At 56.0% G+C, this 16,891-nt stretch overlaps 1 protein-coding gene across 1 annotated transcript in view; it reads left to right on the top strand.

Annotated features, from left to right (window-relative positions):
- VIPR1 (vasoactive intestinal peptide receptor 1) overlaps positions 1-16,517 on the top strand; it is a gene marked incomplete at its 3' end in the record, with an annotated part of 31,254 nt that extends 14,737 nt beyond the window's left edge. The window contains 12 exon segments of the mRNA XM_082664765.1: positions 110-180; positions 182-218; positions 6,191-6,297; positions 7,680-7,786; positions 8,213-8,345; positions 10,914-11,067; positions 11,601-11,661; positions 11,865-11,931; positions 12,305-12,396; positions 15,266-15,395; positions 15,627-15,668; positions 16,326-16,517. Coding sequence (XP_082520891.1) covers positions 110-180; positions 182-218; positions 6,191-6,297; positions 7,680-7,786; positions 8,213-8,345; positions 10,914-11,067; positions 11,601-11,661; positions 11,865-11,931; positions 12,305-12,396; positions 15,266-15,395; positions 15,627-15,668; positions 16,326-16,517 — 1,193 coding nt within the window.
- Between the last annotated feature and the right edge of the window lie 374 nt (positions 16,518-16,891).

Genomic DNA, 16,891 nt, shown 5'->3' with positions numbered 1-16,891 from the left:
GGGAGCCTGGAGGAGGAGGAAAAAGAGTGGGTGCCTGTGGGCTCAGGCCCCAAGGCTGGAGGCACCTGGTGCCACGCTGACCCACGTGTCCTCTGCCTTCACCCCACAGGCTGCAGCAAGATGTGGGACAACCTCACATGCTGGCCAGCCACCCCTCGGGGCCAGGTGGTCGTCTTGGGCCTGCCCTCTCATCTTTAAACTCTTCTCCCCCATTCAAGGTAAGAACCCTGGGTTGAAGGGCAGGGGCTTGGTGGCAGGAGTAGAGCCGGCTGGAGTAGGGACTCACCTCTCAAGGAAGTGAGAAGGCAAAGGAGGTGCTCAAAGAGGCTGGAGCAATCAGGGGTGGCTTCCTGGAACAGGTTGCACTGACATTAGTTCTCTGAAGGACTCATAGGATTTGATTAGCTCTTCACAGAAAGATAAGCATGTGGGAAGGTCTCACTAAATATTTGCTCAGCAATTGATAACTGATTGACTGATAGTTATGGCTGCCATGTTCCCATTGTTTTGGGCTGGCCACGAATGAGTCTTTCACTTCTCCGAGGCAATGACCTTTCTGACTTTACGAAACTGACCTTTCTTACACACCTTGTCAAGTTCTGCTTAAGTGAATGTTCACATATAAGGCAGAAAGGAAAAGCAGGAACCTCTTTAGGAAGTGGGCTGTCTTGCTACCAGTAATTAAAGATGACACAGTAAGTCATCCTTTCATTCAGTGAATGTTCATTAAACACCTACTGTGTTGACTGGTACTGAGCTAGACAAGCACAGTGAGGGGCAGAGGGGTAAAATGCTCTGTCCTCGGGGAGCTCACGTTCTAGTTGGAGAGGCGTGTAGCAAGAAAACAAATGCATGTATTATAAATGATAAGCGGTGCTGGGAGAGAGAAGAGAGGGAAACCACCTAAGGCGGGCGTCATGGCGGCCTCTCCGAGGAGGTGATACTGCAGCTGCGGTCTGAAGACCTGGGCTGGGAAAGAGCCGCAAAGGTCCTGGCGGGGGGAATCACTCAGAGGATCAACAGCCCACGGGATGAGCCCTGAGGAAACTCAGTGGAGGCCAGTGTGGCTAGAGCAGTGAGCCCAGGGGAGGGAGGAGAGGAAAGAGATAGGCGGGCAGAGGGCAGACCACGCAGGCCTTGAGGACTGACAGGACTTGGGCTTTTCCTAAGTTCACTGAGAAGCCACTGCAGGGGTTAAGCAGGCGACGGAAACAGTGCAGTTCGGGTTTTTAACTGATAACTGGTTTCTGTGCAAAGACAGGATTCTAGGAGTACGAATGGGAAGACCCAACCCCAAGGCAGACGAGAGATGATGATGGTGTGGACTTGGGTGGAGAGCAGGGCAGAGGAGGGAAGCAGGAAGGTGCGGTGGAGGGGGGATAGGACTCGAGTGTGCCCCGCTCAGGTATGGGTTTGATGAGCTGGGGGAGGACAGAGGGAGGAGCAGGGCTGGGGTGGGAAGGGTTGGTGATGAATGGGACCTAGATAAGGGCTCAGAGGATGAGCAGAAAGTCTCTCACTCCAGGTGGCCTTTGCCCCTCTGGACCTGTTTCCCTATTTGTAAAGTGGGAATGGGAGATGGACCAAATGGTCTCTTTGGAGCAGGCCAGTTTCGCTTGCCAGTGCCCGGTGTTGTGACCTCAGCAGTGAGGGAGAGATCCGGATGCCCTCCCTGAGGGTCAGCCACAGGTGTGCCGTATTCCAGGCCAGCGCCCACCTAGCCCAGCCCTCTTCCAGCGGGACCCAGCACCTGGGCAGACAGGAGATGAGCTCCTCTGGCAGCTCTCATGATGCTTCCTTCAGCAGAGCCTGGCAACCAGCATTTCCTGGGATCCCTGGAAGCGCCTGCTAATTGCATTCCTCCTGAGGCTCTTCCTTCTGTCCCTGCTGGAATTGTAAAGGCAGATCCTTCACTTGAGAACCTGGAGTCCAGCCCACCATCTGGCTAACCCCCAGGCTGCCAGCCTCAGGGGGGCCCACACCAAGCCTTTCGGCAGATGAGAGAAAGGCAGCCTTCCTCAGGTGGATTCAACATCTCACCAGAACCTACCTAGTGACAAGCTGAATATGAAGTACGCTTTAGCCCCCAGTGTTCATCAGCCAGATGCCCTTGTTGTGCAGTGAACAACCTGTCGAGCTATACTTGGCAGCCTTAGCCTCTGAAAATGATGGCAAGAAATAGGAAACTGGGCTAGGGGCTGAATATGTAAAGGAAAGAGACTGTGTTTTCCTGGGCAACTAGATGAAGAAGGTGTGAGCCTCAATTCCAAAGAGGAAAGTTTGCATGTAAGGGAAGTGTGGGATAGCAGGGATGGCAACCCAAACTCCTGCCCCTCTGGGTAACAGGACTGGGGAGGGAGTGTCTTCTCTGGAAGGGTTGGAAGGGACCTGGTTCTACAGGGAAAGCTGAAGAGAGTTAAAAGACGTCATTTGGCCAGGCTGGGTAAAGAACGTGGGAAGGAGGGGTGGCCAGGCAAAGATTGCTCACCAAGGCACCAAAATGTTTGTGGAGGTCTAGTCCTTTTTTTTTCAATTTATTTATTTTTTGTTGGAGTATTGTTGCTTTACAATGTTGTTAGTTTCTGCTGTACAGCACAGTGAATCAGCTATACGTGTACACATATCCCCTCTTTTTTGGATTTCCTTCCCATTAAGGTCACCACAGAGCACTGAGTAGAGTTCCCCATGCTATACAGTCGGTTCTCATTAGTTATCTATTTTATACATAGTAGTGTATATATGTCAATCCCAGTCTCCCAACTGTGGAGGTCTAGTCCTTTTATTTGTGGTCTGCACGTCTTTCACCTGTGGTGTTTTTGCCATTAAATATTTGAAGAGACTTTTTTTAAGAGTAAAAAGTAGGAGGGCTATTTTGATAAGAAGACACCACAGTCTATATTACCTGTGTCTATGGGGTCTGTGGGACACCTCCTCCCCGCAGCATCACATGAAACCGTAGATAAGGAGGTCTTGTCAACCTAAGACGTCTGCCCTGGTTGGCTGGGGTGGGCCGCCACTGACAGGATTTCAGCAAGAGAGTGCCACGATCAGGTCTAGATTTTAGAACAACCCTCCAGGATTCAGGGTGCGGAGTGGGTTGGAGGGGCAGGAAAACAGGGAGAACCATCAGGAGGCTCCTACCTAATCCAGGGGAGATGAGACGGTCAGTGCTGGTGTCGAGGAAAGGGAAGCTGGGGCGGGACTGGTGACTGATGGGGGAGGAGAGAGGTGAGTGGGGAGAAAATGACCCCCGATTTCTAGCCCCAGACACCGAGTAGGGCTTTTCACGTGGAGAACTGAGGGAGGAAAGGGGGCAGGGCAGCCGTGACTTCTTTTTTGAGACATGACAAACGGGAGGAGACTGGGAGGATGTGGAGTGGCCCTCCCAGCACAGGGTTAAAGTCCCTCACCCTTTCTCGTACCCTCCGTAGCCCCCTCTACACACACAGGGTCTGTCGGCTCCCCAGCCCAGACTGGGGAAGACACTGTTGACTGATCCTCAGGGTCCCATGGTGACTTCTACTGAGATCATCTCAAGAGCAGTTCCCTTGGAGTCCTGGACTTCAGTCCCAGGCTCTTCAAAGTGGCCACCCAGCCCTGAAGATGCCCCGCTATCCCCTGCCCTCCCTTGCTCTCTGGGCAATCGGGGCTCCAAGGGACAAAGTCCCCCTTCAGCTGCTGCTGGGAGCCCAAAAAGATGTGGAGTCAGGCTGACCTCGGTCTGCATCCCAGGCCTGCTGCTTCTTTGCTGTGTGACCATGGGCAAGTCACCCAACCTCTCTCACTCTTGGCGTCCCCCTTTTTAATGGGACTATTGGTAACTCCTGATCACGAGCCTTAACACATTAATGTTTGCTCCCCACTGCTCCCACAGAAGGCATGTGATGCTGCTGTGTAGACATTGTTGGGTCACCCAGGCTCGCTAGCTTCATTCGTGATAATCCCAGGTGTCCACTATGTCATGGGCCTGGCCTCGTCGAGCCCTGGACCCTCCGGCCAGTGGGGAGCCCAAAGCCCGAGCTTTGGTGTCCCTGCTTTAAGGCTGGCTGGTTTGGCCTTGTCCCCTTTTTCCTACTTGCCCCAGTCTGGCAGGGTCAGTCCCCCAAGAATCAGCTCCTGGGGAGGGGCATGGCCTCCGGGCCCCCAGTGAGCTCCTGAGATCTGGGGCTGATGGGGGCCTGCAGTTTGATGAGTGGCTGCTTGAAGCCTCCAGGCCGGCCCACCCTCTGCTGCAACGGGAGAAAGCTGAGGGGGTGAGGAGGGGCGGTGTGCAGAGGGGCAGTGTGAAGAGTTTTCTCATGCCCTGGGAGCCTCCTGTGGCAGTGCGGTTGGGAGGTCTGTGCAGAAATGGGCCACCAGGGCAAGAAACGGGCCCAACCTAGGGTCCCTTCCTCAGCAAAGTCCTTCCTGCCACCCCTGGGACCTCACAGTGGAAAGAGACCCAACGGGCTGCTCCTTCCTGGTTATCCCCCTACCCCTAGTTGTCCCTCAGTTCCTTGTCCATAAAGTAGGGTGACAAGAACCTCTTTCAAATGGTGGCCAGGAGGATTTACAGAAATAGGGAATAGGGAATCACCTGGGATGTTCTGAGCACACGGCAAGGTTTGGAAATTTTAAACATATGCACAGTGACCCTCCCTGAGCTCGGGATGGCTTGACGCCTCCTACAGCTCTGCACCTGGACACCCGAAACAAGTCCTCAGTCACCTCAGTGCAGATGAGGGCCAAGGTTACCTGGGAAGACTATGGGACCACACCTGCTCTACCCTGTCCTATGTACGTGGCCTTGAGCAAGTGACCAGCCTCTTGGAGCCCTACTTCTCAACTGTGAAATGGGATTACTTTCCCACTGGGTGGTTGAGGGGCTTCAAAAAGACAATATGCCTGAAGTGCTCTGTACCGTGTACCTGGGAAAAGTTCTCAAAACGTGCATCGTGGTGATGGTGACGGTCATGGTCATGGTGATGCTGGTGCTGATGGAGGTGCTGATGGTGGTGGTGCAGGTGAGAAAGGAGCTAGACGGCAAGGATGTCAGGACCCATCTTCTCTCTCAGCTCTTCTTCATCGCCTCACCTTATCTCTTTCCCTGCTTTTCTCTCCCCTCCCCCTTCTTCCTCATCCTCTTACCCCCTTCTCCTCCTACCTGTTCTCTCTCCCCTCATCCTCCCTCCCTCCCTCTCCTTTCCTTCTTCCTCCTTCCCCTCCCCCTTCCTCCTTCTCCTTTCCTCTCCCACAACAAGTCTGGCAGGAAGGCTGTGTCCCGGACTCAGTGCCTCTGTAATGAGTCCTGGGATGGGGGCAGAGAGCTCTCTGGCTCACCCATTTTCTATTCAGCCTCTCCCCTCCCTGGCGAGTGGGGAGCCTTGGGGTCACCCCTCACCTCACATGGCCGCTCAGTGGTCCTGCCCCTTTGCTGCAGCCCTGGTCCTCCGGGGACAGCGGACAGTGCCACTGTCCTGGAACCCCAGCCTTAGTGGTTCAGCCCCGAGATTCTGCAATGGTGTGCAGCTCAATTATTCTCATACTTGCCTTTGCCTGGGCGTGTGCCCCTTCTCCGTGTGTGAGGACTTCACACCTGTGCCCTTATCAGAGGTCCTCCGACGCCCACCCACCTCCTGCCTCACCTTTGGTCCCTCTCCAGCAGCACATCTGAACCCCCAGCCCCCAGGCGTGGGAGGAAACCCAGGCCCGTAGGCCCAGGCAGGCTGACCCAGGAGGGCTGGGCAGGCCTGGGCCCCTTGCCGCAGCCAGAAGGCTGCTGTCTGTACCTACAGGACAGACAAGGGAAGCATCTGCCACACCAGCATCCATGGCCCTGTGACGGGGGTCAGCATTCAGCTCATGACAAGGGTCAGGGATCGTTCCACGCCAAGGATCCAGGCTGCTCGTGACAAGGATCAGAGTTTAAATTGCGCCTGGGGTCAGGTTCAGACACGACAAGGGGCAGGAATGTCTGCTTTGGCTGTCATCTGTGTTGGTGCGTCCCCTGGCCACCCTGGAGGTGCTTCTCCCTGCCCCAGGCTGCCCCGTGATGCCCTGGGTGTCCAGGTCAGAACAGCTGGAGCCTGATGCCGCAGGGGGTGGTGAGAGTAGGGCTGAGCAGAGAGACAGCCAGGCCCCATGCCTACTCCTCCGACCTACCCACTCCCTGCCTCAACCTCTCTCCTCTCTGCCCCTGCCCTCCACCCAGGCCGCAACGTGAGCCGCAGCTGCACTGACGAGGGCTGGACGCCCCTGGAGCCTGGTCCCTACCCCATTGCCTGTGGCTTGGATGACAACGCATCGAGTTTGGACGAGGTGGGCCTCAGTGCACCACACACACACGCTAGAGTACCTGGGCCTGCTAGCCCCTTCCACTCTCTCCCACCAAGGGGCACAGTTGCCTTCCATGTCGGAGCCAGGACTCCCAGGGTCTGCCCTCCTCAAGCCTCCTCCCTCTCCAGGCCCGCATTCCCAGGGGCGCATCCCCTGGCTCCCCTGACAGGGTCCAGGAGGGGGCTTCCAGGAGGATGACTCACAGCATCAAAGCAGAAGCAGCACTCCCAGGCTTGGCCACTCCACTCCCTTGTGGGAGCCTTGATCCAGCCCTGGCAGGGCAGACAGAGCCCATCCCACCTGTCACACGCAGAAGAGAAACTGAGGTGCGGATCCTGGAATGAACCAGCCTCAGATACCCAGGAGCCAATCAGGGGCAGGGACAGGGACAGGACCATTGTCCTCAGTCCCAGGATGGGGATCTGCCCTGGAGCAGGTGGAGCATAGGTGGTCTCTGTAAGGATGTGGGGCCAGGAGCCAGGGAAGGATATTGATGGGGAGGCTGGTGTATAACTGAAGTCCCGAGCTAGGAGCCCCTCGCTGCTTTGGTGGGTGAATGTAGTCTGTCTGTGATGACCTCTGTCCCACCCCCAAAGCCCTTCACAGACAAGGCTTTCACTCCTCCCAAAAGGGCAGCAATTTCCTCAGAGGCCTTAAAAGCCCACCAGATCCTCGGGCAGGATCCTTCTTGACCACTGGCCTCTGTTCCAGCAGGGTGTGGAAGGTGGGGAGGAAGGAGGGGCGGCCCAGTGACCATGGCTCTGCGTGTGTGTCCATGGGGAGGGGCCAGCAGGAAGCCCTTGGTGTCCAGCTTTGTCCCTCCTCCCCATAAAGGCCAGATTGCCCTCCTCCTGCTAAATCCAGCCTCTGAGAGTCCCAAATGGGAAATTACCCTCCCCCTAGCGTCTTCTTTACCATTGTCCATTCCTCGCCACTTGGTGAGAGGGCCTCATGTGGGGGGTCTGAAGGGCAAGCAGTCTTGTGCTTGAGGATGCCAAGCCCAGAGCTGGCCCAGAAGGGCTGTTGGACACGTGACTGAAGAATGAATGGATGGACCAGTGGATCGTGTGAGGTCTTCGCCCCTTCCCCCACTGACATTTCCCCTGTGAAGGAGCAGAGAAAGGGCATTCAACCCCCACCCGACCCTGGGAAGCAGTGCTGTCTCATTCGTGGAAACCAGGGAGAAAGGGGCTCTGGGAACTGGAAGGGGCCACTCAGCTGCTCCTGGGAGCCCTGGGCCTCAGGCTCCTCATCTGTCAAGGCAGGGATGGGAGGCAGGATGTATAGGGCACCCCGCCTCTGCCAACACCCCCTAGGTGAGTCCCCCCCACCCCCGCCCAAGATCCTCACCCACCTCCCTCTAGCAGCAGCAGACAATGTTCTACAGTTCTGTGAAGACTGGCTACACCGTCGGCTACAGCCTGTCCCTCGCCACCCTCCTTGTCGCCACTGCCATCCTGAGCCTGTTCAGGTGAGGACCAGCTCCTGCAACAGGTCTCAAAGCAGACCAGCCAGGTCACTCCTCACCCAGGCATGCTCTGCCCCCTCCACTGTCAGCTCCCAGGCATCACACAGTCCTTCCCCAGCGCCCCCGCCAGGCCAGCCTCCCCTAGAGACAGCAGGGTGCTCGAAGTGTTCACCTGTGTCGGCCTCATCCCTCACAGGATGCCCTGTACCTGGGGATAGGGCACCAGAGGGCGGGGCCTGTGCCCTGGAAGGAGGCACCTGCAAGCCAGGCTGCACACATGGGTAGGATACCTGGGGACAGGGCCCCCCTTCGGGGTGGGGTCTGCATCCAGAGGCTACAAGCCCTACCCTTCCTCAGAGCACTGGACTTGTTGGTTGGGGTGGGGGTCTGAGGCCCCTTCGGCCTCCTGGATCTGGCCACCTCCCACAGGAAGCTCCACTGCACGCGGAACTACATCCACATCCATCTCTTCGTATCCTTCATCCTGAGGGCCACCGCTGTCTTCATCAAAGACTTGGCCCTCTTCGACAGCGGGGAGTCGGACCACTGCTCCAAGGGCTCGGTGAGGATCTGCCCAGGCCCACCTCCCTGGCCCACCTCTGCCATCTGTCACCTGAATCTCCTCTTCTCCCTCTCCTCCCTCCTGTCTCCCCTTTTTTTCTCTCTCTCTCTCCCTTTCTCTCTCTCCCTCTCTCTTTCTCTCTCTCTCTCCAAAGATGGCCCCCCTCCGACCCTGCCTGCCAGCTCCTTGGATCCCACTTCCCTCCCAGCAGCAGGAGATGCTGCTTGGCCATCTGGGAGTTCACACACCTACTCCTGCCAATGAAAAACACCTCTCCTGGGTGCAAAGTGGTACACTTCGTGCCAGAGCCCACAGCCCCCTTCCCGCCTCTGCTGCTAACTTCCTATGTGACCTTAGGGAAATCCCTTCCTCAGTTTCCCCGTCGTGCAAGGACATTCAAGCTTCCTTCCATCCCTCCTCTCTGCCATCTGCATACCCATGGCTCTGCTCACCGTGCCCCCCTTCCTACTCCCCCCGTTGCCTTCTGGAGCCAGTCCAAACCCACACAGCCCTCCTCTTCTTCTATTCTTCCCCTGCCCTTAGTCACTCTGGACCATCCTAGGCAAGGGAGGTTAAGAGAGCATTTAAGGAATTCATGGCCCGTCACTAAGGGGTCCATCTGCAGGTGATTCTGTGCTCAGGGCCTCCTCCCTGAGTGCCCCCTGAGCTGAGACAGGGAGCTCAAGACCAGCCCTGGCTCCCATTCGTCCCTTGTGGTCAGTGACTTTTTGCCTCATGAGTGACCTCAGAGACAGTGCATTATTTCAGGGGTCAGAAGTACCTTCTCCCCAGAGAGTGAAATTGAAAGTGAATCTCCCCAGGGAGTTCCCTGGCTGTCCAGTGGTTAGGAATCCACGTTCTCACTGCCAAGGCCCCAGGTTTGATCCCTGACCTGGGAACTGAGATCCCACAAGCCGCGAGGTGTGGCCAAAAAAAAAAAAAATTCTCCAGAGAGTGATGGTGGTATCTCAGGCATCTCGACAAGGGGGAGGGGAGCCACCCTGGCCATTCCCAGGGCGCCTCAGATGATCCAGCCTGGGAGTAGGGCTCAGACCTGTGCGGTGTGAGCCCTGGAGCCTGGGGAGCAGCCTGAAGCCGCCGGCGCACTTGTTGAGGATAATTGTGGAAATGAGCTTCCCGATTCATTAGCAGCTCTGTGAAGCTTTTCCAAGGCAAGGAGAAGCACAGCTAATAGTCCTGTTAAAGAGCTGAGTTATTCTTGCTGTAAAGCAGATGAGGGAAGGTGGGGGAAACAGACTGCCTGTAACAGGAGGGACTGAAGTAAGACCTGAGGAAGGACTTTCCAACCATTGGGAGAGGAGGGTAGGCTGCTCTCTGAGGGTGCCTCAAAGCCGACGGCACAGGAGGAAAGGGTGGGAACCTGTGTTCTGGGTACAAGGAGGAATGAAAGCATAGGGGCTTCCTGGAAGAGGGTGGCTTTAAGCTCTGGCTTACAGGTATCTGGGCTCAATCTGAAACGGCAGATAGTTTCTGGGAGAGGACAGATGGCCCAGAAGACCTTCTAATCATGCGAGCTGGGCCGCCCAGAGCCCCTGATTTCCCTGCCCAGGGGTCTCCCTAACTCCTCCATTGTCCTCACCTGCCTGGGGAACCCCTTCTTCCTCTAGCTCCTCTGGCCCCCAGGAGGAAGGATCATCCCTCCACTCTCCTCTTTTTCCTAACTTCTACTTCACCCTCCTCTTCCCTCTTCTCCACCCCATCTTTCCCCCAACAATTCCATCTAAACCCCACTCCACAGTCCACAGCCCACATCCCTACACTTTCAAGGGATTCTTGCTAATGCAAGCAAGAATTCTCCCTCATACGTCTTCCAGCTACCTTCAATCGTAATAGGAATAAGATAAATGAGTAGCGGAGATGGTAAGTGGATGGGTTGGTAGCTGGATGATGGGGTAAATAGTGTGTGGATGACTACGTGGAAGGATAGATGGATAAAGTAAGAAAAATTGGATAGATCATGGGTGGGGGTATATTGGTGGTTGGATGGATGAGCAGATTGATGGACAAGTGGATAAATGAATGGATGGATAGATGTCTAGGTGTGTGGGTTGGTAGTGGATGTCTAGTATGTGGATAGTAGATGAATGGAGAGAGAGACAGGTGAGTCTGTGGATGGACTGATAGATGGAAGATGATGGATGCAGATAGATAGTTAATGGTTGGATGCATGGATGGTAGATGGATAGATGGGTGAGTTGGCAGTGGATGTCTGGTGGGTGGATGGGTAAATAAATGGATAAATAGATAGGTGGGTAGGTGGATGGTTGGATGGGTAGGTGGGTGGATAGATATATAGATAGGAAGATGAATAGATGATAAATTGATGGGTGGATAATTAAAATTGCAAGCTTATTCCAAAGCATCAGATGATGTAAAATTAGGGATAATGGGAAAACCACTGAGTATATTTCTAAGGGAATAATACAGAAATAAGTAAGAGAGTAAGTTGGCTGTACTGCAATCCTGTTTGTCTCCCCAGACAGAGATGTGGGCAGGCAGGGACCCCTGCTAACTCCACTGGGCCCCCCTCTTCTCCTCCCCCTGCAGGTGGGCTGTAAGGCAGCCGTGGTGTTATTCCAGTACTGTGTCATGGCCAACTTCTTCTGGCTGCTGGTGGAGGGCCTCTACCTGCACACCCTGCTCGCCGTCTCCTTCTTCTCCGAGAGGAAGTACTTCTGGGGGTACATATTCATCGGCTGGGGTATGGTACCAGGGAGGGCTGCCAGGCTGGGAACAAGGGGGCAAAGCCTGGGGAGCTCATTAGGGGGTGGGTACCAACCCAGCCTGCTGCCTTAGGTCTTGCTGGGCTGCAGATCCTGCCTGCAAGGCACTTGGCCGTGGGTTGATAAAAGTCCTCCCGTCGTCTGACCCCTGGGCAAGGGCCTTCTGGCTGCGGCTGCACCTCGAGCTGACCCGTGGAACACACAGGTTCTCTGAGCATCCTTCCATTTCCCCTCCAGGCCTTGAAACACACAGGGCCGCTGCTAATCTATACAGTGCCTCTGCCCAAATGAGAAAACGAGTCCCCTTCAGGCAGACACAGTCCCTCAGACATAGAGCTTCACCCCCTCAATGAGGCATCTTTGCGCACTGAGCTACCTATATATGCCACCGTACGTGGCCACGTTGGAAACCCACCCTTTTCTCTCCCTGCCTCTTCCTGGCTCTTCCTCCTTGATCTCCCCCTCTTCCTGCCACACTCTCTCCTCTTTCTCTCTCCTTTGGCCCTGACAGGGGTGCCCAGCACATTCACCATGGTGTGGACCATCATCAGAATCCATTTTGAGGATTACGGGTGAGCTGTCACCCCACCCCCTCCTCCTGGCTGCTGTCACTCGGGGCAGATCCCCCGGGTGGGATGAGGGGGACCGGGGAGTAACAGACTCTGGATCAGTGGTCTCTAAAGGGTTTGGGGGCAGAGCCGGGGACAACAGGAGGACTGCTGACTCTCTCTGGCCGAGGACAATCTCTCATTCTCCCCCACCGTACCCTGCCCAGATGCTGGGACACCATCATCTCCTCACTGTGGTGGATCATAAAGGCCCCCATCCTCGCCTCCATCTTGGTAAGGCCTCCTCCCACCACTTAGGGACGGGGAGACTGAGGCCCGGAGTGGGTAGACAACTGACCAAGGTCCCACAGGAAATTCGTGTCTAGGTCAGAACTGAACCCTAGGCTTCCCAATGCCTAATGCAGGACTGTCCCCAGCCCTTTCCCCACCAGTTTTTCCTCTAGAGTAGAGAAAGCAGATTGGGAGGCCCAGCCCTTAGGGATGTGAGGGAGAGTTCCTGGATGACTTTCCCAAAGTGGGAAGAGGTAGGGGAGAGGTAAGATGGATGGATAGCTGGGCCCTGGGGAAGAAGACAGGCCATCAGCCCAGGGGGCTGGACACCCTGCCTCCCCTCTCTGACCACCCGACCTTGGCCCCCACCCACCAGGTGAACTTCATCCTCTTTATTCGCATCATCAGAATCCTGGTTCACAAACTGCGGGCCCCAGATGTCGGGAAGAGTGACAGCAGCCCATACTCGTGAGTATGGGCCCAGGGCCCCGGCTCTCCCGGTATCCCCAGCCCCAGTCCACAAATCATCCCACGTCCCCTGGAAGCCCCCCTCCAGAATCATCAAAAACCCACCTTGCTCTTGCCCACCTCTGCCCCCATGGCCTGGCTCAGTGCACGAGTGTCCCCTGCCCAGTCCCACCCTCACCAGGCCCGTGAGTCCCAGGTCTGCTTCTCCTGCATGACTTACCTAGCAGGTGATCGGCCCCGCTGTGTATCTACTGTCAAGCCAGGGAGCTCGAGAACACAGTAGATAACCTGTGTCCTGTTCACACCGTGTGCCCAGTCCCTGGCATGGGCCTGGCACAGAAAAGGGGCACAGTAGATGCATGCCCCAGGGGAGCCCCCAGTCTACCAAGGAAATGGCCATATTCGGGACTCAGTCCTCCCTGAGAGTAGTAACGGCATCCACAGGTTACATGCCAGGTGTGTGCAACGGGGTTTCCAAGCATCATCTCATTTCGTCTGTACGGTCTCCTCCAGATTGTCCCCATTTCACAGATGAGGAAACTGACACATACTCCCTCCTCCTCTAGAGTTTGGGAGCACATCGTCTTGGCAGGGGGAGGGCACGGTGTCTGTGGGACAGGGGTCATATCCTTGCTTGGAAAGGTGTGAGGGCTCTTCCTGTGCCTGGGGGGCCTGGAGAACAGGCAGGCTTTCATGAGAACAACAAGGCTGGAAGACAGAGCTACAGAAACATGAATGGGGTGGCTGTGGGAGGGTGAGTCGGTCTGTGTGCCCACAGATGGGAACAGGAGATTATCAGCACTGCACAGACAAGACAAACCTGGGGTGTCCTACAGCGGCCTTCCAGTCCTGTGATCCAGAATGTTCTCCTGGGCCTGGCTTCTCTCTGGGGAATCTGTGCTGTGGTTCTAAGATTCCTGGCTAGAATGTCACGAGCTGCTGGATTTAGGATTCTATTCTGGAATCCTGTGATTCTCTCTGATGAGACTAAGACTCCCGTTCCTGGTGTGACAGCACTTCCTCCCTCGGGGTGTGGAGGTGGAGCTTCCCTTCCAGTCTGAGAAAGGAAGGCCCTGTAGGGGTCTGCAGTCTGCCAGGGGGTAGCACATCAGGCCTGTGCCCCCTCCTCCTCTACTTTCCCTGTGGGGCCTTGTTTTCCCCAACATACAACTGCTCGAAAGGGCTTGAATCTGAGGCAAAGAGAACCGGTCATCACCAGGTCCACGTGGGTGAGGTGGAAACTGAACAGCTGTTGGCAGGCAGAAGGGGTGGGGGGAGTAGGAGATGGAGCTCCCCGCGGAGGGACTGTCAGCTCCCACTCTCCACCTCCCCACAAGCCTCCAATTTAAAGAAAGCCTCCATCTGTCAGCCTCAGGCGCGTGGGATAGGTTTGCAGTCAAGGAGCGGTGGGCAGTGCTCGGGACACTGGCGTGTCTGGGGACCAGGTCCAGGAAGGAGTGGAGGGGCAAGGCCAGCTCCTCTGCCCCCAGTTTGCTGTGGGTCCTCGGGCCCAGGGCTAGGCCTACCTGGACTGACTGCCAAGGCAGGAGACACAGAGGCAGAGACACACTCACCCCTCAGACCTCTCCCAGCCAGGGAACTGTGGGTTTACACTGCCTGGACCAGCTATGAGGTCAAGTGGCTGGGAGGCCTGAAACAGGATGAGCTCTGCTCCATGGGAAAGGGGCAAGTCATTTAGAGTGACTGTGGACCCTGCTGAACACACATGGCCAGTGAAGGAGGAGCTGGTCCTCCAGAGAATTCTGGGGGTGCGTGTATTGGTGTGGGGAGCGGGGCTGGGGCAGAAAGGGGTGTAATCCCAGAAAAGTTGGCAACTCCTGGGGAAGTAGATACAGCAGAGAAGCCAAAGACAGGGCTTTACTAGTTGACCCTGAGTCATCCTTGGTGACAGGCACAAACTTGAGCACCCATCATCCTCCCAAGTGGCCTTGGGCATCTGTGGTCAGCAACCCAGTTACAAAAACTTCCTTCCCAAATGCCCTCATTTCCAGTAGAGTATTGGTCTCTCATAAATGCACTGTATTTCATAGTACCCAAAGCGCTTCCGAGTTTACAGTGGGCCCCACTTCTATTCCTTGACCATGTTGAGCATACACTCACCCCATTGTACAGATTGGAGAAACTGAGACCAGGAGAAGGGAAACCAGGATCTCCTGTTGCTCAAGAAACTATCCCCATTAGCGGCCATAGAGCCTGAAATACCACTATTACATGTAATCCTTGGGATTGAGCCCTGGCCCTCCTTTATACTCTCTCCTCCAGAAAGTGGAAATAGAGGGGTTTCTCTCTCCTCGCAAGCTACATTTGCTAGGATTCTTTATCCACTTACTTGTAGTTAAATTTGACCGGTGGGAGGCTCTGGAAGGGTATTAGATAGGACAAAGGGGAGGGAAGCTACAGACTTTCTTTCACGGCTCCAGCATTGACTCTGGCATGGTCTCTGGCATTGACTATACCTCTTCGTGGCTCAAGCTCATTCAAGAAGCCCTTCTCAACATGTTTCCATCTCATTCAAGGGACTCCTCCCATGTTGATTTTAGCACTTACTTAGTAAGGCCTCTACCATAGGATCCCAACCCTTTCCAGGTAGCCCTGTCCTTGGGTTCTGGTAAAGCCACCTCTTCCCTTTGTCCCTCCTTCACTGGAGCTGGAAGTCCGAGGGAGGAGGCCCAGGGTGCATGAGGTCATAGGCACTGCAGATATGGAACAGAAACAGTTGTGGACGTAGGACTGATGGGAACCAACAGTCTATCCTCACACATCCTGGTCGTTGTCCCTGTCTTCTGTGCCCCATGTGCGTACACGTGTGGACACCCATACCCACTGCCTGCCCCTCCCCTGCCCCCAGGAGGCTGGCCAAGTCCACCCTTCTGCTGATCCCCCTGTTTGGAGTGCACTACATCATGTTTGCCTTCTTCCCCGACAACTTTAAGGCTGAAGTGAAAATGGTCTTTGAGCTCGTCGTGGGGTCTTTCCAGGTATGAACTGTGGACTTAAGGCTGCGTTCTTCTCTGGGCTTTAAGGGAGGAAATTCACCTGGGGCCTTGGCCTCTTGCCGCTAGATTCCAATCGTTTCATTGCAATAAGTATTTATTAAGCACCAACTGTATGTTTGGCCCTTTGTTTCACCAGGGGAACACAGGGGTGGGGCAGGGTTTGGGGCTCCCAGGGTCTGTCTACCTCACCTCTCCCGCTCCCTTCTTCCCCAGGGTTTTGTGGTGGCCGTCCTCTACTGCTTCCTCAATGGCGAGGTAAGCCCCTCTCAGACCTTGGGGGTCAAGGAACAGAACTCTGGTAGCCCCAAGGTCCAAAACCCCTGACGGGATATGTGCAGAGCAAAGAAGAGTCAAACCTTGCTACTCCAAGTGTGGTCCTCAGACTAGAAAATCAGTGACGGCACCTAGGACCTTGTTTAAAATGCTGATTCCTGGGCCCACCCCAGGCCTGCTGACTCTGAATCTGCTTTTAAGAAAACCTCAGGGGATTCATGTGCACGTCAGAGTTTTAGAAGTGCTGTGTTAGGTGGCTGTGTGCAGAGTGGGTGGGGATGGGTGAAGTGCAGCCTGAGTCACTGTGGAGCCCTGGTTCCAAAGCACAGAAGTCTATTGGGATGAGCTCAAGGTGAGCTGGAGGGCAGGGATCAGGAGATTGGGCCGCATACCTCTCCCTCCCTGGACTGAATTCTCTGATCCTCTCTGGCTCCCACCTCCCCCCACTCCAATCCCTTGATTTGACCTGGCCCCTAGGAGGTCCCATCTCTGCACTGCCCAAGGTAGCATCTGACCTTTCAAGTTAGATTCCGCAAGAGGCTCTGACTGTCTGGCTCACGCACCCTAGACAGAGTGCAGCCCAATCAGCAGTGCAGGAGGCTTCATAGGGGCGCGCCTGACCACGCTCCTTTCTCCCAGGTGCAGGCAGAGCTGCGGCGGAAGTGGCGGCGCTGGCATCTGCAGGGCGTCTTGGGTTGGAAACCCAAATACCAGCACCCGTCAGCAGGCAGCAGCGGGGCCACGTGCAGCACTCAGGTCTCCATGCTGACCCGCGTCAGCCCCGGCGCGCGCCGCTCCTCCAGCTTCCAGGCCGAAGTCTCCCTGGTCTGACCTCCAGGTGCCCAGGCGGGTGGGCGGCCCCTCCCGTCGGCACCGCCCCCCACCCCGCGCGGCAGCGGGGGCAAAGGCCTGCCAGGCGAGGTCAGCCCCAGCCCTGAGCTCGGAGGCTGCCCGGGCACCCCCAGCTCACTGTCCGGAAGCCCCTGGAGAACGCTGCCCTTGCGCCTGCCTGGGGAGACGATGGGGGAGAGCTGGGAGCTCCTACCTAGAAGATGAGGGGTGGAGCTCAGTCTTCAGACTCCGCCCCCAAAGGCCCCCTCCGCCCATTAAGGGCAAGAAATCTGCATACTGTCACCTGATTCCACGGCCTGGTAGATCTCGCTACCCATCCGAGGAGGGCCACCGCCTATCCCCTGACAATGCAT

The sequence above is a fragment of the Grampus griseus genome (assembly GCF_964374135.1).
Source record: "Grampus griseus genome assembly, chromosome: 10".
Classification (NCBI taxonomy): Eukaryota; Metazoa; Chordata; class Mammalia; order Artiodactyla; family Delphinidae; genus Grampus; species Grampus griseus.
Note: the sequence above shows the minus strand (reverse complement) of the source record. Positions and strands in the feature narration are given on the sequence as shown.